The sequence below is a fragment of the Agelaius tricolor genome, unplaced genomic scaffold (genome assembly GCF_023055355.1).
Source record: "Agelaius tricolor isolate 1412-34295 unplaced genomic scaffold, bAgeTri1.0.p SCAF_11, whole genome shotgun sequence".
In the NCBI taxonomy this organism is placed as follows: Eukaryota; Metazoa; Chordata; class Aves; order Passeriformes; family Icteridae; genus Agelaius; species Agelaius tricolor.
Window position 1 is genome coordinate 22,557,602 of NW_027269271.1, and position 27,871 is coordinate 22,585,472.

Genomic DNA, 27,871 nt, shown 5'->3' on the forward strand with positions numbered 1-27,871 from the left:
AATTCCTCAATGTCTGCAGATATTGTCTAGCACAGTCTGCCCCATGCCAGCCTCTACTTGACCTGGTGACCAGCACCACAGCCTTTTGATCAGTTCCAAAGGAAATATTGGCTGCAGAGATGAAAACCAAAATTCTGGCAGTAGCACATCTGCCCTTCCTCAGAGGAATCCAGGAATTCTGCATAGGGACAGATGAGTCCAAGCATCTGGCAGGCAGCTGAGCAGATGAGTCATTTGAGGAGCTGGGGCTGACAAGTGATATGTGCATATTTAATGTATCCCAGGATTCCTGTCTGCTTTCAAATTGCTCAGGGATGTTTGTTGAGGCTCTGGGGATGTTGGCGCTTCACAGGCACACTTGAGACTCATGAAAGGAGCAGTTTGACTCTGATACTTATCTCAGCACTTTCTGCTTCATAAATATCTCAGGCCTTAAAGTCTCCAGGCTGGGAGGCACTCAGATGGATGAGGACCTGGGGAATAGTTCAGTGTTTTGGGGAGAAATAAAAAGATCTTTCTGGCAGTGAATGATCTCCCTGTCTCCTTTCTAAACTGCTTCCAGAGTTATTGAGGACAGTTGTCACAACATAATCATGAGCTTTATTTCCTTGGGTAAACCAGATTAAAAAGGGAGAGAAATTAAAAAAAAAAAAAAAACCGAACACAAGACCTTTGAAATTCTTTGTAAATTAGTGCTTGAGATGGGGCTGTGAGTTGATCTTTCAAAAACAGTGTTTTCTGTTCCCCAGGAATCTATAGGAGCTCCACGGTGTGAAGGAGATAAACAGGAAGCACTCCCAAAGCAGCAAGGTTGAACTCCTCAGGCACAGGCTTGAAGCACACTTCCCTTTTGCAATTCACAGTGAATAAATTACTTGGTGGAACTCATTGCCTCAGGACTATGGGGAGGACAAAAGTAAAAGCTGGCTTCTGTGCTTCATTTATTTATGGAAATTATTTACACCAAGTCTTGTCTAACCAAGGGAGGTTAACACTTTCTCTCTGGGTACCTGTTTGCTGACTGCACCATTCCCTTGGATTTTGTTTTCCATTGTCTACTTTGAACCTCCCAAGCTGCAAATTGTTGCTCTTGGTCACTGTGTCACAATATTCCACTGCTAAGAGCTGGACTTTGTTATCCTTGTACCTCATCTGGAAGTAGGTGTAGGCTGCTATCAGCTCATGCCTTAGACCCTGCTGTTGAAACAGCTTCTCCATAATTCCCAACCTTCCTAGCTCCCAGAGGGTGCTGTGCATTGAGTCCAGCCAGGCTTCACTCCTCAGGAAAGCAGAAGTTTCTTGACAGAGCTGTTGTTGACTCGTGCCACACAAACAATTTGTGCCTGCAGCTCTGATTTATCTGAAGAGGCAGGAACACGGATTCCAGGACCTACATGCCTTTGCAAAAAATAGTGAGTGAAGCTCACCACTGGGGATTGCTGGGAAAAAGCCTTCAGGGAAATTCTGGTGCAGGCCTGCAGGGGGAGGATGCTGGCCAGCACCACTAGCCTGGGTTGAGCTGCTCACTGAGATGCAAGCCAAGGTCTCAGTGTGGCACTGAGATCCATCAGAGCTGCAGGTGTCAGGGGAAAACCACTCTTCAAGTTATCCTTCTTCATTAGGCCTGTTTAATACAGATGGATCAGGGAAGAATGAAGTACAGCAGGCTTATTCATGTTTCTTTAATTAGTAACAGAACAAATATGTTTGGACTTTGATCATTTTACACAGAGAATATTGGAATGATGCATCAGGTGGTTTTGTGTCCATTTTGCTCTGTTTTATTACCATGTAAAAATATACATCTGGTACACAAGATTAAAAAAATATTTTCACAACAAAATAAGTGCTTTGAGCACTAAAAATTCACTTGTGCACTTTAATGTTGGCCTAAACATTTATATTTTCTAGCCACATCCCCTCCCTACCCCAAAAGTGGGCAAACCCCAGACTATAAATATTATCTGTGTCAGATATAGAAAACTTTCCCAGAAAAAGAACAGGAAATACAAAGATAACAATTCTGTGGCTCAGACGAATTGATTTTCACTCCCCCAAAACAATAAAAAAGGAAAAATAGAAATCTTTTTTGTCAAAATTAAAATGGGAACACAACACTAATTATCAGACACTGCAAGCAGAAGTGGAGGAAATTTTGAGACATGATACCTTTCAGGGGAGTAATGGCACAGACCAGGAAGCAATAGTATGCTTGCAGATGGTCAAAAAGGTTTAAGAATCACAGAATATTAGGTTGAAAGGGGACCTTGAGAGCAGAGTAGGGGAGATATGAGTTCTTCTTCACCTGCTGTAAGGTTGGGTCATGGAAAACCAGCAGTTTCTACAACCAGCATTTGCCCATCTTGAGCCAAGACAGCACCTCAGGAAGTGCTGACGTGTTGAAAATGTTGTTTTCTGGCAAGAGTCTCTTTCCACCAGTTTTTGAGACTTTCTCAGGTAGTGTGTGCTGATCACACTGAATAGTGACCTCGTTCACCTCCTTGGTCATGGGGCACTTGCCATTAGTCCAAGAAGTACTGGATGCATCTTAGAACATCATCAAGTCCCTTCTTCCAAATGTGAAAAATCCCTTGAAGGGAAAAATGGTCCCTCCTTTGGTAAAGCATGAATTAGGGCAGAAGGAGACATTCACAGCTCATGGTTAAAAACAGCACATCAACAACTAACCATGTGAAGGCAGTGGGATGAAATGCCACCAGCTTTGCAGGGCTGATCTCAGGTGTTTCCACAAACCCACTGCCTGTGGGAAAGGTAACACCTGGTAGCCAAGGTCACACCTGCTCACAGGGCAGGAATTGATAATGAAATATCTGGAGATCAATGTAGCTGAGGACAAAACAAGAGGGAAAGTTGCTGAAAATTTGATGTCAGATTGAGTCTTAGAAATCAGAGTGTGCAAAAGTAAACCAACTTGCCTCATTCTCCAGTAAGTCAGTAGCTTTTTAAAACAGGAACCATACAACAGGGATTGGTATCTATTAAAAGAAGAAAAATCTGTCCAGAGGCTCTTGGAAAACTTAGGATTCAGTCCTGGCCTGATGAGGCACTTCTGCAGTGTTCATAGGTCAGTGAACTGGAATGCCCAGAGCGAGTCCTAGGGAAGAGGTCTCCCACCACAGGTCTGTCTTGTCCCACCAGACTCTGAGTGAGCCAGCTGAGTTCATCTGCCAGAAGACTTCAGTGGCAAATTCGTTCTGTCATTTCTTTCTGCATTGAAGGGGGAGAGAAAAGAAAGAAACAGTAAGTGCAAAAGACAGGTTGGAGTAGTGTGATGTGTCAGGCAGTTTGGGAGATGTCCAAAACCAACCCAGGGAAACAACTGTGGGAGTCCTGGGGAGCCTTCTTGTGTTTCCCATGACAGCCCTCCTGGGAACTCAGCTGCCTCAGCAGCTCCATCCTGGCACTCTCCCCTGTCTCTGTGGCACAAGGTTATTTTGGCTGTGCTCTAGCCTTGAGAGCAGTCCAAGGAAAGAGCTCTGGCTGAGAAATTGAAAGATGAAGGTCCTGCTCCTGGCTCAGCTGCAGAGCAGCCAGACAAGATGATGACACTCTCAGAGCCCTCTTTGCAGCCTTAGGAGATGGGACATGGAGCAGCTCCCTGCTGTCACTCCAGGAGCTGACCACAGCTGAGCCAGAGGACCTGTGGTTTCAGCAAGGGATCCCACAGTCACACTGCAATGCAAATGAGTGCTAATAACAGGGCCACAGGAAACCTCCAGCTCTGCTTAGGATTACAGACTTTTCTTTAGCCAGAATGGCATCTTGCCAGCCACATTGGGAAGGTGTCCAGCTTTCAGCTGGTGGAAGATGGTATTTGTCCTTGCCTTGAAAAGCTCAACCAGCATCTTGTAAATCCTGAAGTGAGGAAAGTGTGATTCTGGTTCACTGGGTTCGTGGCTTGTGAATCTGTGTGCCCACAGGTCCCCTTGTGCACCCCACAGGAAGGTTTGCACATTAAAAATAGATTGGAAGGAGGACTGGTCCGTGGAGAAGGAAAAATGCAACTCTGAAAAAAGAGGAACTAGGGAAGGACAATGACCCTTGAGTAACCCTAAAAAGGTCCTTTAGTTATATAACCAAGAGAGACAGAAGCAGCAAACTGATTTTCAGTGCTGAGAACTTTGTTTTTCAAAGCCATCAGGGACAGTGGCAAAGAGAGGGTTTTCCTGTAGGAGTAACATACAAAATCACTTGAGCGCAGAACCTGGCCATCAAATGAAAAGTTGGTGCTCTGCCACAAAATCACATTGCAAACAGGAAATGTTTGCAAACATCTTGAAAGGAAAAGAAGAGGGTGAGAGGACTGTGCACATCCTCTTGCAACAGCATTGCACCCACCCCACTAGCACAACACCAGGCACAAAAGCAGCCATGAACAGGGGGGACTGCAGTGACCAGGGGGCTGATAAGTCACCAGTGAGCTCCTCAAACCAGCCCCAAATGTCCAAGGCTTTCCTCACACCCAGGAAATCCCCACAGCTCTGCTTTAGTGCATAACCAGTGGAGCCCTGCCAGTGCTGCAGCCCAGCACCACGAGCTACCCTCATCAAGGAAGCAAGTGCATGGCTTCTCTCTGGCCCCATCTTCCCTGATTTACTGAGAGAGTGAATCACTGCCTTTTGCTAGTTCTGCTGTACAAAGGATCTCATTCTCAGTTGCCAAGATTTGCAGCTAAGAAATCACATCCCACAGAAGCAGAAGCTTGACAAAAGGGAAATTGAAGCAGCAAAGGGAGGTTCAGCCAGGAGAAAGCTTAGAAGTCTGTCATGGGATTCATGGGGACTAACTAAATGCAAGGTTAGGACAGCTGTCTGGGCTTATGGGGCAGCCTGGTTGCAGGACACTCTCATACACACCTAAAGCAGCTCAGTGCCTGAGGGGAGGAGGCCCTTCCTCTTCCCTGGTCCTTCCTCTTAACCCTGTGGTTGGTTCTGCTTGAGGCTTGGATGGCAGGCAATGAGACACAGATAGACCAGGGGCAAATGTGTCTCATTTCCTTGTAGTTTAGCAGAGGTTGCATCACAAGGAAAGAATTTGTTCACCTGAGATTTATGGAGACCCATCAGTCATCTCATGTTGCATGTGAGTCACTAGCATTGAAAGCCTTTTTAGCAAAGTCAGCCTCTGCCGTGGCTGCCAGGTGTTAATTATTTACATTAGCAAGCAGCAGTCCAAGGGGATGACACCACTATGGACTGTATAGCAATGCTGAGGAGGTTTGTCATGAGGAACACTGACAGAGGATAGGCTGATGGCTGAGCTGCCATTTTCTGGAGCTGAGGGCCATTTTGATAATGTATGTTACAACTGAATTCTACAAAATAATTAAAGTCGATAGTGTTGTCATTCAAGTCTCCCCTAATTAGACCATCACCTCTGCATCCCCTTAAATCATAATTAGAGCAGATAGGCCAAAAATTGACTGAGACAAATGAAAGCAGAGGAGCAAAGTGCTTAGCACTCAGGGGCAGGGGCATCTCCCCCACCTTCAGATCTTAAGCAAGCAGCTGGGACTCTTCTCAGCTCTTTCTTGGATTATTATATCCTCTTGGTCTTCCCTGACTCTCTGCTGCTGGATATGGCCTTTTCTGCAACCCAGCCCTTATCACAGCATGCAAACTACTGGGTTTCCTATTAATTCTTTCCCCACTGCAACGTCCTCCCTAGGTCAGACTACACTCAACCTTGTCTGTGACAAACTTGCTTCTCTTACAAAACCAACTATGTGCATTTTCTGCTTTATGAGCCCTGGGCTGTCTGGCCTCTGCTTCCCACAAATCCTGCTGTTGTCAAGGGCTCTCACCTTCTGCCTGGCTAATTGCTTCCCAAGGGAGGCTGTAGGAAAACTGGGAGATCCAGTGAGGCTGTTGTCTGAAGCTGTGTGTCCTATCAGGGCTTGCCTTTCCTGCAGCCTCAGTGTAATTCACACTAGGATCTCAAGCAGGGAATGCTAAAAGAAAAACTGTGGAGAAGATACTTTGGCTCAAAACTGACTCCTGAAAGCTACTTGGGCACAACTGGCTGGAAACAGTTTGATGTGCAAATTGCATTAGAGCTACCAAGTCACTATGGGGACACTACTCTGCGGTGGTCCTAGGGGTATTGAAGTTCAATTCACAGACAGGACAGCAGAGGCAAAGGTTAAGAAAGGATCAGTGGTTTCCTTGGTGCTGCTGGGAATTTCTCTCTCAGAGCACCAAGGTGATGGTCCCAGGACAGAAAACATGACTGTGTGTCTGAGGTAGGGTGGCCAAAAGAGTCCAGAGAGGGTCAGCACTGCTTGGAGTCCAGCCCCAACCTGAACCTACCAGTGCTATATCCACACCACTCACCCTCCACCTCCCCATGCCAGGGCCATCCTTACCAAAGGCTCCAGCTCCCTGTGGTCAATGAGGCTGAACTCCCTGATGAAATAGTAGAAGTGCTTGTAGCAGGTGTTGACGTGAGCCTCAGCGCCCATGTTGATGATGCTGTCGAAGTGGTGGATGTAGACGTGGACAAAGACACGGAAGAGGCGGGTGAGGATCTTGGTGCAAACTTGCTGGAACTGCTTGGGGAAGGGAACACCTGCAAAGCAGAAGCAAATTGGAAGCCATTTGAACATTTTTAAAAAAGAAACCAGTTAGCATTTAAAGTCTCTGTCATGCTTGACAGGCAGTCATAGATGACAAGGAAGGACACTGTGTAATGCCAAGAGTGACACTGGGGCAGTGTGCCATTGAGCTCTTCCCACATATTCCCTCATTGCCCAACTAGCAACTTCACATGGGCATGAGCTCAGGATGTGGAGAGTTGTCATAGGAGAGAAAAAAGAGGGTTTTTTTGAGGAGGCTGCAACTCTCCACATCTGGCTCAATCCAGAGCAATCTGGCAGAAGATCCTTTTGCCCCCTCTCCCTGCCTTTCCCCTACAACCCTGCACAGGCACGATGTAAGTCAAATTGTATTTATCCAGGTCCATGAACAAAGCCAAACCATCTGCCACCAGAAAAGATACCTTCCTCTGAACCCAAAAGCATGGCTCCTACTGTTTTCCTTCCTCCTCACACCCTCAGACATCACTTCTGATGCATCAGCAGAAATGGGTGGGGTCTCTACCTTTTTCCTGATCCTTATTTCAATAAAATGTCTCAGGAAGAAAACAGCCCATCTTAATGATGTTTGGGTTGTAATTTCATTGTGCCTGTATAATCCCGAGATATCCTCATAGGATGGGACCCACCACATCTGGCTCTGTACTTTCAGCTTTGTCCTGTACAAGGACACAGTGTGGGATATTTCCATCCTTTTCAAAATACACTGCTATCACAATGAAAATCTCAGGGTGTGATACCATCAGTGCCAGCAACCTTGGGGTAAATCTCTAAAGGGAACATGGCTTTGAAACACTAAACTTTTTGGTTTGTTTTTTTTTTGTTGTTTTTTTTTTTTGTTTTGTTTTTTTTTTGTTGTTGTTGTTTTGTTTTTGGTTTTTTTTGTGAGGAGGAGAATGAAAGAACTGATATTTGTTTTCCTGAGGCTTCTTCCTCTCCCCAGAGCAATTCAATGCAAATACACAAAGAACAAAATAAAAACCTCCCTTCCCACGGTTATACCAGCCTCCTCCCTTAGCTTATTAATGCAGCACATAACCTCTTGAAAATCCTTCCAAACAAACTCTGCTCAACCATAGCCAGCTCACACATTTTGTGCACAGGAAAGCATCAGCAAATCTCTTAGCTAAAAATTTAAAAATGGTAATTTTATCTTTGAATCTTTCTCACCAGCCTTGCTAGGCAATTAAAGCTTTTTTTTTTCCCCAAAGGCTCCTGGCAGTTTTGTTTCCCAGCAGCAGTGCCGAGCCCCTCTCCTCTGTGGGTGGCAAATGCAAAGGTTCCATCCTTCCCACATCACGTGTGGAGCTTGTTTTCAGTCACCAGGGTTGGGCAGGTGTTGGGTTTGGAACTCATAAAATAATAATAAAATAATATTATTTTTGGTCTAAAGCAGAGTCACCCTGAGCACAGCCCAGTCTCCCTTTCCTGCATGCACAGTGTTGGAGCAGAGGGCAGGGCTGAAGCATCTGAGCTCGTGCCACATCTGGATGTCCCAGCCACCCCTTGGAGAAGGACACAGATCTTGGCTCAGCATCACACAGAGGTGGTTTTGAGACTGATTTGTGGCCACATCTGCATAACCACAAGCACACTGCAGCCCCAGAGCTGCTCCTGCAGCAGGGACCTCAGCATGACCTATTTCACCACCAGCTCTGACAGATCCCATTAGGACTTTTCAGGAAAGGTGTTCACATCTGGCAAAGTACAATCCTATGCCAACACCTCAGAGATGTGACTGCAGATCTGCTTCTGCCCAGCACCCTTGGGTACAGAGCTCTCCTTTCCTGCTAGTCTGGCACAGGCAGGGATCAGAGAGCTCTCCAGCTTCCCCTGCAGGCAGGAGGGACACAGTGCTTTATCAATGACTTCATTTGAGCTTTCTGCCCTGAGTGAGGATTTGCTGAGCAAATAAAAGCTCAACCCAGCCCTGGGCTGAGAAGGAAACAAGCTCAGAGAGTGAACAGCAGATCAAACAGATCTCAGGCTCCCAGGGCTGACAGCACCTAGGGTGCAGATCCTGCTGTCAGATGGGCCACCTCCAGACATGGCAGATGGTGACAAGTGGCTTTCCACAGCTTTTGTCCTGAGGTTAGCCAGGAATTGTCTTGTCTCATACATCTGTCACCAGCAAGTCCTCATGGACATGCTGGCAGCTGAGGGACTTAGAGAAAAGACCTCCAGCTACATCCTAGCTTCTCCAGAAGCAGCTTTTGTATCAGGGAACAGAGATTTAGCTTAAATCACAGAGTCAAAGAATTGAGTTACAACGAATCTTTAAAGGTCAGCTAATTAAAATTTCATGGTCATCAACAATTATGGAAGCTGTTGAACTCCTAAAGTAACGATGTATGGAAAGATGCCATGAGGCTGCCAGGACCTCCAAGCTCACTTCTGGACTACTCAGCCACTGTGTTTCACATGAACCAGGAGCATGGGAAGCTCCCCGGAGCTGAGGCTGAGCTGCCCTTCTTTGTGTCCATCACCAGGTGTCAGTGTGCGCCCTCCCCTCCAGGCACGGCCAGGCTGCAGCGGTGGCTGCCTGTCACTAATGGATTTCTACAGCTCCCATGCCAGGACATCCCCCTCACTGGGGTCCTTTGGGACGGCTTGAGTCCGGCTCTGATTCCTTCTCCCCGCAACACCCTCGCTTGCACACCTGCCCAGGGAGGCACAGCAGGGTCCTGCTTCCTGTCCCCATGCTGCAGCCATGTCTGTCTCCTGTGCCAGGACCCTCGGTACAGGCCAGAGATGCTTGACTGGACCCTGCATCTGGCACAGGGCTCCGTGCCAGCTGATCAAAGCACTTCCCCTCGGGAAGGAAGCAGGGCGGATATGTGACATGCAGATTGCCTCTGCCAGCAGTGGTGCCTCGCTGCTGATCTCCTTGGACTTGGAAAGAAACTCACAGCAGTCCCAGCAGGCGCTGGCCATGCTGGTGGGGAGCTGGAGAAACACCCCATCCCCTCACCCAGAGCTGAAAGAAGAGGCTCTGCAGTAAAGGTTGCATCTGAGAGCAGCAGAAGGATCTGGCATGGACACAGCTTGCCCTGGGTCAGCGCTGCTGGCGCAGCGGATGTCCAGCAGACAGCACATGTGACATCCTCTCCAGCACGGGAGGGGACACTGCCAGGGCAGGCTGTGCCTCCTCCCTGCAGCCAGGCACACACTGCAGCCAGCACGTCCCAGCCAGGGGACAGCCATGGCACAGGGATCCCTCCTGCCCGTGCAGGTGCTCAGCCTCACACTGAGCTCGCTGCCATTCCCACCAGGGCTGTTCTGGCTCCTGGGAGGGATCTCTGCAACAGCGACTGTGGAGCAATGAGGCCCCTTCCCCACATGTGGAGGGGGGCAGCTGCTCCCCCCAGGGCTCCCACCAAGGTGTGGGGCACTGGTGGCCCTTGCTTAGGGGACTTGCTCCATCTCGAAGGTGGCACATCGTGACACCAACCAGGGACAGTAGCAGATGGATGAGACAGAGGGATGAGTCCAGAGGGGCAGGCCCTGCATGGCTGAGATGTCCTCTTAGCAGAAATACACTAGGCCAGGGGAAAGTCAGGTTGGACCTCCAGGTTGGACAAATCACCCCAACAGGGTGACACTGCTTGGGTTTGTCACCCTCCCCTGCCCTGTGCACATGCAGTGACCCAAAAAACACCATCCTAGCTCATCCCACTGATAGTGGTCCAACTGCCCCAGGGGAGCAGAACATCACAAAGCCCACCTGGGCTGATTTAAAAGCACTGAAATTACCTTTACATTTAGTTCCCTAGTGCTCACCATCCACCAACCTTGGAGAAAGCAGCAGCAGCCCACAGTCTGGCAGGCAGCAGCCACCCTTTGACTGCTCTTGCATGATGTTTAGTTTAGATATTAGGAAGAATTTCTGCTCCAAGCCAAGGCAAAAGCTGTGAGTACAGCAGGTACAATTTCACTCCAAGCAGAGTGACTCACAGCCCTGAAATGAATTGGCACCTTTAGTTTGTCTTGGACCTTTTGCTTGAAAATCCCAAGATATTATTTAAAGCTCCAAAGAATCTGTTTTCCCCACTCTGTGCTGATTGCTTCAAAACATAAGGAAAGCATGTGTATAAGGAAATGAAAATGAGAGGTAACAAAGTGCCTGTGCTTAGGGTAAGGGACTGCCAAAGAGTCCTGGATCTTTCCTGCCATCTCCTATCCCCAACACTTGTGCCCCAGCCAATTTAATTTTTTCATGATGAATCAGTACTGGGAAGCTATTTTGCTTCTTGGCAATTGTATTTTTTTTCCTCTGCAAATGCAGTAATTCAGTGAACTTCGTGATGAATTGTTGTTGTTATTTCTCAATTTCATTTTGGCCACCGTGGTGTTCAGTGATTCATTTTTCCTAAAAATAAGTGTTTAAAGCCCTGTTTAAAACTAATGGCATGACGGCAGCTGCAAGCTGGTGTGGTATTAATTTTGGAAGAAAAAAAGCAGGGGAAAAAAACCTCAACAAATTATGTAAAAAAGAGCCAGCTGAGAGAACACCGATAATTAGCTGAATTCTGAACATTTCTCTCCTGTTGTTATGGCAAGAAAGTATCAGATAATTTTGCACCAGGTTTTCTCTGGTTTTTATAATTGCTTTGGGACTATGCTTAAATGACAGGTTTGAGTTTTGAAAAGCTTTCCAAGAACTGTTACAAAACCTCCTGTGGCCGGTGCTCTGTCGAGCCACAGGCAAATCTGGCAGACAGCACGGGGTGCTTCCGGTGCTGGGGCTGCTCCAAACCCTGTGTCTGCACTCATCTAACAGCAGCACCATGGGGCTTCAGCAGCCACCATGGTGCTGATGGAGCACACCTGGCCTCGTGCAACCAGCCTGATGCTGGCCTGGCCAGCGCAGACACAGCCATGGGGCCTGGAGACCCCACCCTGCCATCCTTCCTCCTGAGCACAGCACTGGGGCCAGGCACCACAGGGCACGATGGTTACTGGGAGGAGAGGATATTTTCCAGGTGGTAATTTGTTCATGGATGTCCACTCACTGAATAAATCTACTGATATAGTTTTACCAGCTGGTGAAAGTACACCTGTAGAATCATTTATTCTTCTCCCTGCATGGAGAAAATGCTTATTCTCCATTTAAATGTATTTTTCAGGACAGCTACATTGGTTGGAAAGTGGAAACAAAGCACTAGCACACACCAAATGATATGGGTTGTCTGGGAAAGCTGCTGCTTCTGTAGATTTATAGCCATCAGGTTGGCAGAGCTCATTCCATGCAGGGATTTGTCTCATCTTAACTGGCTGACAAACAGGTTCCCACTCCAGAGAAAGGATTAGACAGTGGGATGGAGCCTTGCAGGTAGATTTCCCTGGGCATGGGGAAGGCACAGAATCTCTCCCAACCCTTGCTGTGGAATGCAGGGGCCTTGGCAGCCCCCCTAGACCTGCTAATAATCTCCACCACAGGGATTTTCTGCTGGTGCCATCTGAGGGCTGCAGTCCTGCTGGTTAACTCTGCCAGGTCACAAACTCTCTGCTGGAGTCGGGCTCCCTTCCTGCCATGTTGGGTGCCAGCTGTCCCTCTGCCTCACTGCAGAGCTGGCAAGAGCTCTGCATCACACAGCTTGGCTAAACCAAAGGTGTTTGGCACTCTGCTCCTCTCCCACCTCTGACTTGTTCGGGAGGAGCAGATGCTTTAATGTGCAAATCAGCCCAGCTCTGCTCTGGCTGCTGCAGCTGTGACCATTTACCCCAGCCAAGGTGTCCCCTGTGGTGCCTAAGGACCCTGTGAACCCACAAGTGAACCATCTCTGCTCATTTCTAGCTGAGCCTCTCACTCTGGGATGAAAGATTTCCCCCCTCTGACCCATGAGATACCTCTCAAGTGTCAGGAGCCTACCAGCAATCATGAGCTGCTTCAGGCTGTGTAGCTCTTGGATGCAGGAGGATGCTGAGGTTAGCCTCCAGCAATGTTTGTGAGTTTGGGAACATTTGCTGCTTCTAAAAACAAATTTAAAATGAAAAAAGTCTGTTTTGTCTGTGGTCAGGTGGCCTTAGCCAGGGAAATCTTTGTGCTGGGACAGCTTTACTGCACATGGCAAAGAGGGGCCAGGAGGGGAAGCTGAGCTGCACACAGCTCATGAAACACCTGCTGAGACAGTGGGCAGCTGTGCCAGGAACCTCTCCAGCACAAGCAGGAGTGAAAAAAACCTTCAAGCTAAATCCCATCTCTGCTGCTAACATCCAAGAGTCTCACCACAACTCCAAAGCATGACATTTGTAATTTCCCCTCATCACCTCATCAAGCTCCTTTCCCCTCCTTAAAACAGATCACATCTCCTCTGTGTCTTCTCAGTGCCTAATTCTCCTTGTCCTGGGTCTTTTCCCAAGGGCTTGCTCTTTAGGAGAGAGGTTAAGCACCTCTGTTTGGTCACCCTGGCCACTGTCCCCGAGCCCCACATCCTGGCCAGCCTCCTCTGTCATCCAGTGCATTTCCCTTCAGCCAAACACTCCATCTTCTGAAATTCCAGAGCTGCCAAGCAATTACCAGTGAGCAAGGCAGGCCAGTGAAAGGCAGATAATTGGGGACACACTGATGACAAAGTGCCACCAGCTCCCTCCTACCCATGCCTCCCCCAACAGCCTTTCATGTGTTTTAGAGTGCCACCTCAGCCTGAGTTCCTTTTTGCTTCTGTGAGGCCAAAACCACCAAGACATGCTGACACAGGGCCTGAAATCATTCAGGGGATACAAGGGTCCCCACAACAAAAGGGCTTAGAAAAGGGACCCCAGGTACAGCCTTGGAAGAGAAGAAAATGGATTTGACCCATGTTCATCTACAGTCATCCTGGATCTCACCCAGAACTGCCCCTAAACTGAAATGAAAGGAGAAATGGAAACCAGCCATCCTTCTGCCACAACTCAGAGGGAGAAGTGCCAGAAATGAGGTGAAAACCACCAGGACCATGACTGTATTTGGCTCTTGTACCTCAGAGAGAGAGATGTGGGAGAGCAGGGGGTGCTGCAATGTCCCTCCCATGGCTGGCTGCTTTTTGAGGTGTTAGTACTCCCTGTGCACCTTTACTTCCCAGAGCAGTGTCAAGCAGCATCACATCCCAAATCCTACCTGAAAGGCCTGAAATTGGATCACGTCACTCCTTTCTGGCTGGAGGGAAAACACAGTAAATCCACATCTGTGCCTCTGCTTTTAATGGCATGCAGATCTTCTCCTTGGGGATAAGCCACATCAGGAAGAGGAGCACCTCCCCTGCTCCCTGTGGCTGCTGTCTCACCCCTCAGCAGCAGCAAGTCTGAGCAGCCAGAATGACCAGGGACTTTGCTGTCCCCAGCAGGGCTGGGACTGCTGTCCCAGAGTATCCTGCACTGACTGTCAGCCAGCCACACCTCCAGCCTCCTCCGTTCACTGGAGGGCATGGACACCACTGTACCCTCGAGGGAAAGATGCCTGCACAGCACAGTGAATGCCCTGGTGAGTCCCAGGGACTGCCTCTCCCACACAGCCCAAAGGCATCATCCTGCCTGTCCTCCAGCACGAGCAGCTGGCACTGTGCTCCCTGCCTGCCCCAGACCACCAGTGAGGGGAAGAAGCAGTGAGTGCCTGCTGGCCTTGGTTTCAGGGACTTGTCCCAGCCAAACTCCAGGCAAATCCAGAGCTGTCAGATCAGATCAGGGGTCTGGAGGAGTCATCCCATCCCAAAGCCAAAATAGTTTGGCACAACCAGGCTGAAGGCACTGCCTGCCCTCTTGCTTGCAGAGACTCACGACCCCTCTCAGGCTCCCAGGGCCAGAGACTTCCCTTAAAAAGACACAGAGTTACACGTACAGCACAGCCAAATGGGGCTACAACAGTGAGTAATGCCAGTAATCCCACACAGACCATTTTCCTCAATATTTCCCAGCACATTAATGAAAATCTTGACCATAAGCTGCACTGATTTCATAAAGCTCTGTCTGCTTGGCAAAAAAAAAGGTCAAGCAGACTTGCAAAGCTATGCCTTTCCAGCCCCAAGCCCCTTAAATATTTTTTTTTTACACTCAAGTAGTTTCATGTTCCGTCTGAAAAACAACCTCTCCAAGGCATGACCTGAGACTCTGGAAGCCCCATCAGCTCCAACCCTTGAACTCATCTCCCCAAATGACAAAAAACAGCCAAGTAGCAGCTAATATCAGCCTTGGCAGCTGCTGAGCATTGCAGGTCAGCAGGAGAGGGGTTAGTTTGAAAGCTGTGCTACCTTTGGCAGCTCTTTTTGAAGAGGTGTATCATACACCCTGGGCCTTGGCAGTGGCAAGGCCACATCCTAGGGACATCTCTGCTCAAGCAATGCCTCAGCTACCTAGCAAGATGTGAGGTCAAATCAGGGCTGAGATGGAAAGGGGCTGAGGAGTGAAGCAGCAAGGGTTGGACCTTGAGACCATGAACCTACACGGAAAATCAGAAAGAAACTGAGTTGGTTAGTTGAGAGAAAAGCAGGGATGTGATGACCACCTCTAACCAGCTCTGCAGCTCAGCCTCTTGAGGAAAGGCAAGGAAGCTAATGACCTACCCAGCCTTCATTTCTCCCAAACACAGAATAAGTTCAAGCACAGAAAAGGAGAACATTGTGTTCCACATCCCCTCATAGTAGGGTGAGAAATCCCAAACTCAGTTTGAGCAAAAGGCTGTGACACTGAGAAACACCCGGAAAGGGAAACACCACAATACTTTGAATCACAAAGTTCATCAATACCAACCCTGATGTGCAGCTTGGGAACCTGCACCGGTTACAAGCCCAGCTTTCCTGCAGGGAACCAGAGCCCACTCACCTATCCTGGTGGGGAAGACATCCTCGTTGTTAATGAGCATCTCAATCCAGTCCATCAGCATGCACATGTACTGTGGGGCCGACAGCTTGGTGGGCTTCTTGTACTTGCTGTCATCCTGCCACCTGTACTCGTACTTGAGCCCCCCGGACATGATGGGGCAGCTCCTCTCGGTGCAGTACTCCGACATGGTGCCGTAGATGAGGTTGATGCGGTTGAAGAAGTCCACCACGTGCACGGCGATCCAGTCGTTGATGCTCTCACCTGGAGGCAGCTGCACCACTGCCTTCAGGTCCAGCCCGGACTTGAGGGAGGCCTGGGCTTTCTTGTACAGCTCAAAGCGCTGCGTGCCCGGCTCAAACTTCTTTCGGGGACGGAAGGTTTTGTCTTTGTTGAAGACTTGCTTGAGACACAGGGCCATTGTGGGCAGGGCCAGCCAGGGTGAGGGCAGAGGCTCAGAGCAACATGAAACCCAGACCTGGGGTCTTCAGGGATGGAGGTTTCTGGGAGGAGAAGGAGACACATTTCAGTCACATGTGAAGACAGCAGCATGTGCAGACATACTTGCAGGGGTTCTCAGGGCTGACCCCACTGCTCTGACAGCACGTGGGGACACAGATTTGAAGTGAACTTCTGGCCCCTTCACACCAACCAGGGTGAGCTGGAGCAGCTGCTGCCACCTCACACAGCAGCTCCTGGCACTGGCGAGGGTAAGCCCTGCCACATGCACCCCATGCAAGGCTTGATGGCAGACAGATCCCTTCCTCCCTCCTGAGCACCTCAGGAGCTCACCAGGCTCCAGCCAACTTCTTCCTTCTAGGCTTTTACCAACAAGTGCTGCAATAAAGTGAGAGCCATGATATCAGCAGAGCTCACCAGTTCAGACAGTCCCACTCTGGTGGCCTTTCCCTCTCCTGCCAAAAGGGAAGCATCTCTTTCCCAGGGACTTGTCAGTACAAACAACCCCTGACCCTGCAGCAGTGGCTGGCAAGCGAGGCCCCGGGGACCGCGCTGCGACCGCAGCTGGCTGCTGGTTCACACAGCCCCAGCGCCAGGATCAATGGGAAAAGGGGGGATTATTTTTGTTGTTCTGCCTGGTGTGTTTGTCCAAAAGAACAAAACCCACATCCGAAGGAGGGAAACGCAGCCCAGCACAGCAGAACAACACTGCCAGGATGCCGCCGGCTCTCCCGGCATGCACACAATGCACACGGCAGCCCTCGGGTGGTGCAGCTGATGCTCCGGGGGACTCCAGGGCTCAGCAAAGTGCTGAGCTCACCCCTTCCTGCACAAGAGTAGCAGCACAGATGAGGGCTGTGTTTTCCTTTTCCTCCCTGAAATCCAGTGGAAATCCCATCTGCCCGAGGCTGTCCTGGACAGGCTGGAATTGTTTGTTTTGTTACCTGCATTAATCACCAGTGGTGTTAATGTGAGGCCAAAGCCTCCTTGTGTTAAATGCCTTGCTGAGGCTTAGGAAAGAGAAAGTCTTCCAGCAGCCTCCCCCTGATGGGAAGAGATGGAGAAGCAGTTAAGATAAAGGAAGGAAAATATTTATGGGAAACGGAAGTGACTGACCCAAAGTCACAAGCAGGAGGGAATGGTACAAACCTTGGATGAACATTCATCACTAAAAAGACAGCTTTAGCCAAAAGCTTGCTATTTAAATTCTGTTTTCTAAACTCAGTCTTGAGCCCAAGGCCGGTCCTATTTTGTGATCAGCTAAACATCTCTCAAGTGAAACCCTCTGCTCCCTTTAAGGCTCACCCCAGGGTCATCACTGGAGGGAGCAGCACCTAGTGATCATCCCAATGCCTGCAGGGATTTCTGCACTGCAGCCAGCATGTGGAAAACCCTCTCATGGATGCACACCCTGGTGCTGGTGGGAAGCCCAGCATGAATGCCATTAGTGCACAACCACAGCCTCTCCCACAGGCTGCAGCCAGAGCTTTGCCACTCTTACACAGCTCACAGCACCGTGTGAGCCCTGTTCTGCTGTACCCAGGTACAAAACCTGTGTGGTTTTAGGTGCTTTCTGCCCCCCAGAGAGGGTCACAGCCACCACACAATGTTATGCAGTATGACTTCAACACCAGAGTATCTGCAGACCTTGCCCATCTCATGAGGCTGGGTGGGATTTCAAGGGCCACATCCCTGTCACCCTCATTTATTTTTGGGCAATGACTGGAGGCTGTTTCTTGGATGCTTTTTCTTCCCTGCTCCAAGCAACTGGCTCCAACCATGACAAAGAGTTTATTTCCTACTTCAGAAAAGAGCACAATCTCTCCAAAATGCCAGCCAATGCAGCCAGCATGATATCATGACTCCTGTCTGTCCCTCAGGAATGGCCTGTGCTACAGCAATCCCTATGGATCCCATGGGAGGCCAGGGGACTCTGGGCACAGTGAGGCTCTAAAGAAAAGCCCTTATCCAGGACTTCCTGGATTCCACATATTCAAGCACATCCTGTTGATAACACCTCTAAAAAAAGCCTTCTGGGGAGTTTGCAAACACATAACGCTTTCAAAAACATGTATGCATACATACATATATATTTATATATAACCACTGCAACAGGGCTCCTAATTTGGTAATGTAGGAAGTGCTGGGATACCCTCAGGCACTCAGCAGGCTTTGCCCGTAGTGCAAAGTAGGAATGATGGGGCTGAGCAGTGACTGGCCCTGCAGCCAGGTTTCCCTGGAGTTTCAGCAAGGGAAGTCATGCCAACATTTCTTTATGTCACCATTTCTGCTGGCCTTGGGTCATCTGCTCTGCTTCAGGAGATGTTGCTGTTTGCAGACTCCTCTCTGCAGAGCCTGGGCTGTTCCATGGTGATGAGCAGCCACCCTGGCAGATGACATCCCACCAAACATGTCACTTGCAGGGGCTGACAGCAGTGAAATCAGTTCTCTTTTAGTGCCCACACTGCAAGTCCTCTGCAAATATTGAGCCACTGGGAAATAAACATTTCATCTGCTGAATCCAGACCTGTAACTCATCTACAACTGCATCCCTGCATCATCCACAGCTGGATCTCTGTGTTACCCTGCAAGCTGCTCTCACTCATCAGGCAGGTGGGAATGTGCTTCGTGGTTCAGCACCATCTGAATAAAACACCAGTTCAAAAAAAAGAAAAAGAGCAACAAGATTGCTAAACATCTGCCAGGTGTTTTTCTACCATTCATCTGTTCAAGTGGGAATGGAGAGTAAAACCCATTGCTGCCCAAGTGCTTGGAGCTGACCTGTCCCTGAGCCTGCAGGATGCCAGCATGGCACCACAGCCTCTCTGCTCCCCAGGCAGCAGTTTTCTTTTCAGGGTCCTCACTACCACCACTATCAAATCACCAAGTTGTTAAAAGACCTTGTTAATCTTCACTGGAGAAAAATGTTCTCCAGAAATTACATTTAGCACGAAGCCAAAACTACACCCTGGGATTTATGACCTGAAGAAGCAGAGAGAGGCACTGAGCCAAAGAACACATTTGTTCTCCACCTCACTTCAGAGCTTTCGCTGCCCAGAGAGATCAATGTAGAGGGAAGCATGGGAGCAGTGGTGGCCAGGACCAGGAGATGAGATCCCAGCTCTGGCCCTTGCAGATGGGACACTGAGATGGGATGCACCAGCTTAGAGCAAACAGGCTTTGCAAAGTCACCAATGCCTCAGATTCCCCTCAGGCAGAAACTCAGCACCCTCCTGTTTTCTGGGAAGGAAAGCAAAATCCTTTGTGAATGGACTCAGACACATCCTGAGTCTAACTGGTGAAAAAGGGCTCCAGCCAATGCAAAATCAGATTTTTCCAGTTTCCACCTTTATGCATACGACTGGTGCTCTTCCACCATTGGCCAAGTATTTGGGGCAGATCCATGTAAAGAGATGGAAAATGGGAACTCTTCCAAGGTTTATGGTGCAAAGTTCAGCTGAGTCTGATGTTCAGGGCTGTCGTGTTCCTAGAAATCATGCTGTGGTCCACTGGGGCTTAGGGTGGGGCAGGACACCCGTCCAAGTCCTAATCTCTGCTCACCCTGCCTGTTTTGGGAAATCCTAAGGGCGAAGTGTTATCCAGCAAGCTTAGGCAGCAACTTCCTACAACATGATCATACAGGTCCCGCCCCGGCCGGCGCCACGGCAGCAGCCTGCAGCTCCCTGCCTTCAGCTCCCACATGCAAAATCAAAGCTTTCCAAGAGGAACCTTGGCAAAGGCTGCAAACCCTCTTCCCCACGCCACAGTTCCCATCACAGGCTGCTGCTGGCACTCCAGGGGTCACAAATCCCTTTCTGAGGCACCTGCAAACCCCCAAACCAAACCTCATCCTGAGCTTTGAGTGGACAAGGAGTGAAGCAGGTGGAGCTGGAGACTTGCCCTGCTGTCACCCTGTGTCCCTACAGAGGATGGTTGGAAGAGGATGAGCGAAGTTTCTGGGAGGACAGAGACTGGCATTTCCCATGGGACATCCACACTGTGGTGTCCTTAGTGCTCACCCCCCATCCACGCTCCCAAAATAGCCTTGGCTTTGAGGAGCTTGGCTACAAACCCAGCTGAGTGACCACAAATCCCATCCCTGTCCATGAAGGCTGCTGGGCTTCAGTCCTAGCCCTGGTTTTTCTGCTGGCTTCAGTTCTGCTGGTTTTAAAAGCAGCAGCAAAAGCAAAATTCAGTGGGGTTTAGCAAGAATCAGAAAAGCACAGGGTTCAGCTGTGCAAGGACAAGGCAGAACCACTGCTGGGGAGGTAGCAGGCACAGATATCTGAAAAACTGATGTCCTAGATTGCTGGCAAATCCAGAGATGGAAGGAAATTAACTGGATAGGAGGGATGCAAGTTCAGGGTCAGACTTAGGCGCTAATTTCAGGTTTGAGGGCTGGTTTTGTTTTTTATCTAAACTAGCTTGCTTTCTTTCTTACTTTCTTTCTTTCTTATCATTTGAAAACCACAGAGGAACACAACAAGGCAAAGGCTTTGTTGTAAATTAAAAACAACTCTGAAGGATCTGTTTAGAAACGACAAAACAAAAGGGAAGAGCAGGCAGAGCTGTGGGAGTGTGGCTTCCTCCTCACAGTCCTACAGGCACGGGGGCAAGGTCACCAAGCAAAACCTCTGCTTTTCTAAATAAGCTTTAGTCAGAAAACCAGCAGGAAGGATCAGAGATGCACTGTCAGGCTCCAGGATGGTCACAGTGCTGCTCTCTGCCTCAGTGTCCCCAATTTCAAAACTGATCTCCCTCCCCAGGCTCCCTTTAAGGGCTGCAACAGCAAAGGCTTCAGGGGAAAAAGTGCTTTGCAAGTGTCTCTGGGAAGCACTAACAACCATGAAGGGTAAGGAGAGAGGAAAGCTCTGACACCAGCACCTCCCATGCTCCAGATGCAGTGCCACCAGTGGGGAGCACAACGAGGGGTCCAGCACTGTGGCAGCCTGCAGGGAGACTCCAGCTGCCACTGCTTTGGGAAGAGGCCAAGGAGGCAGAGCACAGACCTGTCCAGCTCCAGGCACCTCAGAGCAAAGTGTGGGTTCATTACCACCAGCTCTGCACATCCCCCTCGGGCTTCCCCAGGGGGTCTTGCCTTTGGGGCACCCAGATATCTACTTCTTCTCTGCTTTAGGGGATTCCCTTCTCCCCACCACAGGCAGTGTCAAAGTCCCACCCAGCCCTATCCCAGGTGGAGGAGAAGGACAGCATGAGCTCAGCCACCATGTGCCAGAGCCCTGAGACAGACAGCCAGCCTCCAGATGGACAGTCTGCCCAGAGACCTGCAGGCCCCAGCTGGCTTTTCCCTGCTCTAGGAAGCCTCACTGCCCGGCTGGGGAGTCAGCAGCCCTGTCTCTGAGCTTCCCCTCAAGCCCCAAAGAAGTCCAGATGCAGTTTGGTCTTCAGCCTGTCCTAGAGCATCTCTGCAACCAGGGCTGCTCCTTGGAACTCATGTCCCAAAGACTTCTCCCAGGCATCCCTGAACTGCAGACACTGCAGCCCTGACCCAGGGAGGGACTGTGGGCAAATGGTGCTTCCAGGGAAGGGAGCACATTCCCTCTTTTTATAAGCCTTTCCAGCCTTGTCATCATCTAAGGAAGGGGGGCTGCAGAAGGAGGCTGTTGGGGAGCAGAGTCCTGGGGCACTGGCCCCACTCCCTCTGTGCTTCCTGCTGGAGCCAAGCCCCAGCTGGGCTGTCCGTGAGAACGGGGTTATTGGCTGCTGGTCCCAAATATAACCTAAACGATAGAAAATTCCAGGAAATGAGCCAAGACAAGATGCCGGGAGGGGGATCAAGGCCCAGCACATGGGCTGGGGGAGCTTCAGAGAAGCCCTGGGCTCTCAGCAGCATCTCCCTGCTGCCAAACCCTCCTTGTGCAAACTCCCCTGGTGCCGCAGAGACCCATGAGAGCATCCATGAGCACAAATCCCTGGAGCAAAGCAGGACTCAGGCCCCACACTCCAGCTGGGGACAGCTGCCAGCGGGAAGCTGTGCTGGTGCTTCCCCTAACTCACATGGTGCTTGGAAATCCCCAGCTCGTGAGAAACGGACCTGGATGGCTTCCAGGAATGGGGCTGCTTACACCCGCCCTACAGATGTCCCCTGCTGTCCCCCTGCTCTGTCCTGCTCCTTGCCCTGCCTCCCTGCCACACCACCAACAGAGCAGCAGCTCTCTGGCCCAAAGGCACCAAAAAAAAGTTTTTCCCAGATCACACAAAACACCTCCAAGCAGAAAAGCAAAGCAGCATCTCTCCAGGTTAGAGGCAGCATGTCCAGTTCATTTTAGGTGTGATACCCAGTGGGGCTGGGGGCTTGTGGGGGTACCTCATTCCTGGGAGCTGAGATCTCTCTGCTACTAGCAGTAACTTGCTGTGAGCCCTGACAAGAAGTGTCCAATGGCCTCAGTGGTGTCCAACAGCTCTGGTTCAGTCCCAAGGGTGATTACTCCGTTGTCAGAGCCGTAATTCCAAACATCGGGAGCTCCAGGCCTGCGAGCTCAAGGAAGAAGACGAGAGGAGATAATCCAGCTGCAGAAAACCCATTTCCACCGCTTGCTCTCACCCAGTTCCCCCGCCCACAACTTTCCATCCTCCCTCCGACACCGACACCGGCAAAGCCGCTGCGGGGGCTGTCCCGTTCGGGAAACGCGTGTGCTGCCTTCCCCTGCCTGTCCCCCTGCCCCCGAGGGACCCCTTTCCCTGCGCAGCGCCGGTCATTCGCACGGATCCCTGCCCAGCATCCCCCAAACAGGGGATCCCTGCCTGGTATTTACACACTGGCTGCGGAGCTGGGACACCCCGGAGGAAGGGGAAGAGCCTTCTGCAGGCGTCCATGGCCCGGCTGGGTGAAGAATTGCTCTTTCCTAGGCTAATGCCGACCCCGGTCTTGCCCATTCCGTGCTTAAAAGAACCCCGGGAGCATCCTCAGCAGTGCGGTGCTGGCTTTTCACCTCCCAGGACTCACCTCATTCCCCGGCACGGCGGCTTCCAGTCTCAAATCCCTCCGCTGCACTTTGCGCTCTTATTCAGGAAAAGGAAAAAAAAAATTAAAAAGTTACAAAGTCCAAGCCAGGCTCTCTGTCGGGACTATTGGCAGTTTGGGGATCGCAGCAGCAACAGCAGCAGGGAGAACCGCCTCGCTCCAGCGCTCACGGGGGTTTCGTTAGAGAAGCCGGGGCCGAGGGTTTTTCTCCGGTCAGTGATGTCACATCCTGACCCTGCCGGCAGCTCCAGCTGTCCCTGGAAAAGCCGCTTGGAAGCGGGCCTGCCAGCCCCCAGCATCCGCCGCCGTGGGCTCGCCGGCTCCTGGGTGGGCACTCACTCCCACCCGCACCCACGCTCCATTCCTGGATGCTGAGATCCTTCTTGGCGGGCAGCGCCGTGCCGCTGGCTGGCTCCGGCTTTCACAGGACAGCAGGGAGCTGGGGAAAGGAGATGAAATCCCGGAGCGTTTTCCCCTCCTCCCCCCATCTTTTCACAGTCCCTCTCCCTTCATCCTTCCCCGCTCCGCACGCACACACACAAAAAACCAGCCGGGGGTTTCCATGCCAGGCCAAGCTGGATGCCATCCAAAACAGAAATGCCGGAGAGGGGAAAAGAAAGAAAGAGAAAAACTTTCTCTGCACAGAGCACTTACTTTCCGTTTCTGTCGGAGGTGGGGTGAGTTCTAAGCGCGCTGCGGTATTTAAATCCTGCTCAGCAAAGGCAAGCCCGAGCCAGCACGCTCGGCGCCGGCAGGAGCGGCCAGCCAGCGTGGGATGGCTTGGCAGGAGCCGGGATCTGCTTTGGGGTCAGAGTCCCGGGTGGGGCTGGAGCAGCGATGTTGATGATGGGTGATGCTGGCGGGTGTCGCGGCAGGGGCAGGCAGAGCGTGGCCCTGACACTCGCGGCTCCCTTCCGGGCACGGTGACGTGTCGCTCCCTGGGGATGAGATGTGTGATGCTCCGGCCTCGCTGAAACGTCCGCGATTGTTTGGCAGCGGGACAGCTCTAGTGAGGGAAACGCTTCTGGCCTTTCTTACGTGTGCGTTAAACTCGGGTCTAGCCAAGCGTTTGCAGGTGATGGGGAGAGCTGGGGAGTGGGGCACAGGGCAAGGAGGATGCGGCTGATGGGCACGTTTGCATAAAGTTGGAGGGTTTAGGATGAGGGTTTGATTCCCTGGCAGCAGGATGCATCTCTGCAGGATCCACACTCCTTTCCCCAGAACACAGCTTCTCAGCTGCAGGTGATGCCAGGGCTTGCTCTTGAGGCACAATGTTCAGAGGCAGTCTTTGAAAGTAAATTCATTCAGCAGCCTCCCAGACCAGCCAGCCACGAGGGAGCTCAGCCCAGCCCTGCAAGGCATTTGCTCTGCTTTCCTCCCTCTCTCTGTGAGGTTGGTTTGGTGCAGGTGCAATAGGAACTCTTTGGCACCTGCAGCAGCATGTTAGTAGAAGTGAAGAAGACACTGCAGGGCCCATTCAATTGGGCAGCAGCCAGTGGTGGATCAATTTTGACTGGGGCTGAAGGTAACTGAAGCTTGCACACCCCAGAAGGCCCTTGCTTTTCTGCCTGTCCTCATTTGGGATGTGGCTGAAGGGCAGATCCTGAACCAGGTGACAGGAGAAGGACACACCAAGGACATGCAGGATTCCTCTGTGCTCTGCATCCACTACAGCATGAGATGGCTGAGGGGTCTCACATCTGCAGAAAAGGTAAAACCTTGAGGTGAAGTGCCCTGCACAGCTCTTGAGGCAGAAGGGAAGCACAAGCTGTGAAATTCATCTGTGCAGCTGCTTCCCACCACCACCGTCACCAGCTAACCCAGTACAAGAGCCATAACCTCAGAGCTCAGCTCTGTGTGTGCATCCTTCCTGGACCTGCAGGCTGAGCCTTTCCCATGTCATCCTTGCCCTGCTCATGAGTGAATCTCTCACAGCCATTGCAGGTAGGTCCAAGTAACACCTCTAAAATCAGGATCAAGCTCAAGTAATCCAGCAGACTCTTCCTGGTCACCAGCAAACCAGCCACATTCCTGACTCTGGCAGGTTCAGGCAAAGTCTTTTCCTATGCCTAGTGCTGGATGCTCATTACAGCCACCCCAAGTCCCAGCAAGGGCTGGGCAATGCTGCTGTCCTCCATCCTGGGGACCTGGGATGCAGGAAACAACAAAATGTCCTCAGACCTTGTGAGTGTGAAGTGGAGGTCTGTGGAGCAGATGTAACTCCCAAGAGCAAATGCCAAGCCAGGAGGAAACTTCCAACTGAAATCCCTGCAGAAAATGGGCAGAAATCCAAAACTGAGGGGGCTTGGCCGAATAGCAAAGATCCCAAAGGCAACTCATAGCCAGGATTTACATCCAGGCAAGATGGAGCCAAAATACTTGGAGGGGAGATGGGGTCCTCCCACCCTCACCAGTCTGGAGCCAAAAGAGAGGGGCCAGGAGAACAGCAGGAGGGCTGGAGTCACATCAGCTGCAGCCCCACGAGTCCACAGGGGTGAGCAGCACCTCCAGCTCAGGGACTTACCCCTCACGTGAGGTTTTGGAAACCTCAAAAAGCAGAGAGCCCACGGTCCCAGAGCCAGCCGGTATCCCAGCTGTGGGGAGGGGAAGCAGGAGTCACTTGGGAGAGAGGAAAAGGTCCGAGGGACAGCTCTGGGGAAGGAGGGATGCGTTATTGTGAAGAGGGCATTTGTCTGCCCTGGAGGAAGGAAGAGGGGAATGCTGGCCTCGCTCCTGAAGGCAGGTGCATGGCTGGATTTATCGGGGGAAGGAAGCAGGGACGGAAGTGAGCCCGGAGCACTGGGCGGCTCCATAGGAGCTCAGGGGCAGGCACGGGAAGAGGCCCCGGGCAGCGAAGCAGATTCGCAAGGCTTGTCAGGACACAGGAGGGAGGGGGCAGCCCCCTGCCAGCCCCAGCACCGCTCTGGGCCCTCACACAGTGCCCTGATGGCACCTCATGGGCACTGCCACTTCAGCAGCCGGGGAGGTGCTTGTTCCCAGACAGGGCTGCAAGGCTGTGAACGCCTGTGCAGAGCAGAAGACAAAGCAGAGGGAGCAGTGGGTTTGCTCTGGTTATTCCCAGAGGGGAACAGGACGTGTCCAGAAAACAGCTCTGCAGCATCGGGAACAGTCAGTTCCTCTGCTCTGCTCTGCTCCACCGTGTCCTGCACAACCTCAGAAAACAGGGAGTGAGAGCTTCTTCAGCCGTGGGTCAGAGGGCACTGGAGTCTTGCCATTTTCTAAGGCACAGGGAAAAAAAGCCAGGCACAGATGAAAAAGCACTGGAGTCATCATTTTAAGGGAGGGTAAGAACGTCATCCATCAATCTGCACTTCCTTGATTGCTTTGACTGCCACCTCCTCCCTTGGGAGCAGGAGGGCTTTGGGTTTATCTCCCCAGGGTGACAGGGCTGGGTGGGCAAGGCAGAGGTTTGGGATGCTGGTAACAAAGAGCCTCTGACACCAAAACTTGCTCCACCACTCCCAGCAGGAACTCCTGCCACATCCCGGGCTCTCCTCCAGCTGGAGGCAGACCACAGCCAGCACTGAGGGGGCTCCTACAGCACCTTGCTGCAGGATGCTGCAGGGGCTGAAGTTTACATGGGGCCACTGGGAGTCCTGGGCTTCTTCTCCCTGAACGTGCCCATTTGACGGCTACTAAAACCAGACACATCTATCTAGGGAAGGTGCTGGCCCAAAAGACTGGCAATCAGCAAAACATGCTGGGAAACTACTGCAGGATGCTTGCCCTCCCCGAGGCAGCTCAGGTGGGATCTGGGATATGGGGCTGGTGGAACCATGGACTGAATTCAGTGCAGCCCAGCTCTATGAACCATACAGCAGCCTGAGCATCTATATGGTTCTCAGCACTCAACTCACAAAGTTCACAGAGCTGAGCAGACAGGCTCAGGCAAGCTGTGTGAGTGCCCAGAGCTCAGAATCAGGAGACAAACCTTCCCTCTAGTGGCTGGATGGCACATGAACCCAAAGCCACCTTCTCCCTCTCTTACCTCTTCCCCCATGCCAAGCCTAACAGCATTATTTTTCACCAGCCCTAAGGCTCAGCACAGATCCCAAGGGCATCAAATCTTACAAACTCTGTGTGAGCTTTTACTGGCTTAAAACTGGCACAGCTGCTGATTTGCACAAAGCCAGACAGCCCCAGTTCAGGCACAAATGTGTCCCAGGCACTGGAGAAGCCACACAGCCACAAATCACCACTTGTTTCTGCAGCAAGGGTGGTTTGTAGGGCCAGATCTTCAGCTGGGTTTCTCCCCCTTGCAGCAGTCATTCAGTGGAGCAGAGGATTAGATTCTGCTGGACCTTTTTATTATGGGTCTTCATCTAAATTTTAGGCTCATCACTGGCCATTTCTGCCTTTTTTTAAGTCCCGGAAAAGTTCTTATTTTAGGAAAACATCCCACTATGGGTTTTAAAAAACACCACTCAAAATGACAGGTAAATCACTACAGCCTTATACCTGAGAATTTGATCTTTTATGCTCAGAAGGAGGCTGAGGTGTAGATTTGGAAGCCTTAGATTTCACTCTCATGGATGTTACATTATAGCTACATTAAAAATGAACGCAGCAACTCCGACTTTTTCAAAGCTGGAAGTGAATTATTAATCAAAACAGCCCTTCTATCAGCTAAGGAAAAATGATAAATGGAGCATGAACACCATAAACCAGAAGTAGAAATGCTTTTTAATTAAGGTGATTCGCTGTTCAGATTATCACAGTCCTATCCACGCCTCCTCTGATTAATTATTCCCCTGCTCTGCAGACTGCTCTGTGCACACTCAGTGAACAGAAACCAAAAGACATTACCAGGGAGCAAGACCATCTCCTTTCAGCAAGGCCCCAAGAGAATGTCTCTTCTAGAAACATCTTGCAATTTCCTGAATGGACAGGAGTTCACATCCAACATCTAAGAGTTGGTGGTAAAACAGACCTCAACATAAAACTGCACTGTGTAGCTTTAGTGCTCAGCTGAAGTGTTCATGTCATAAAATCAGAGAATG

At 50.8% G+C, this 27,871-nt stretch overlaps 1 protein-coding gene across 3 annotated transcripts; it reads right to left on the reverse strand.

Moving 5' to 3' along the window:
• Positions 1 to 1,668: 1,668 nt before the first annotated feature.
• Positions 1,669 to 24,055, reverse strand: MOB3C (MOB kinase activator 3C). Of its 3 annotated transcripts, none has more exons than XM_071436670.1 (6): positions 23,505 to 24,055; positions 22,833 to 22,888; positions 22,194 to 22,357; positions 15,410 to 15,909; positions 6,386 to 6,588; positions 1,669 to 3,228 (listed from the first exon to the last, which is right to left on the reverse strand). In XM_071436670.1, exons 4-6 carry the CDS (start codon positions 15,825 to 15,827, stop codon positions 3,199 to 3,201), a joined length of 651 nt encoding a protein of 216 aa, XP_071292771.1. In that variant the 5' UTR covers positions 15,828 to 15,909; positions 22,194 to 22,357; positions 22,833 to 22,888; positions 23,505 to 24,055; the 3' UTR covers positions 1,669 to 3,198. The 3 variants fall into 3 exon arrangements, with proteins under 3 accessions (XP_071292771.1, XP_071292770.1, XP_071292769.1); XM_071436669.1 differs by having other exon boundaries at positions 22,194 to 22,364; XM_071436668.1 differs by having other exon boundaries at positions 22,194 to 22,364; positions 22,833 to 24,055.
• Between the last annotated feature and the right edge of the window lie 3,816 nt (positions 24,056 to 27,871).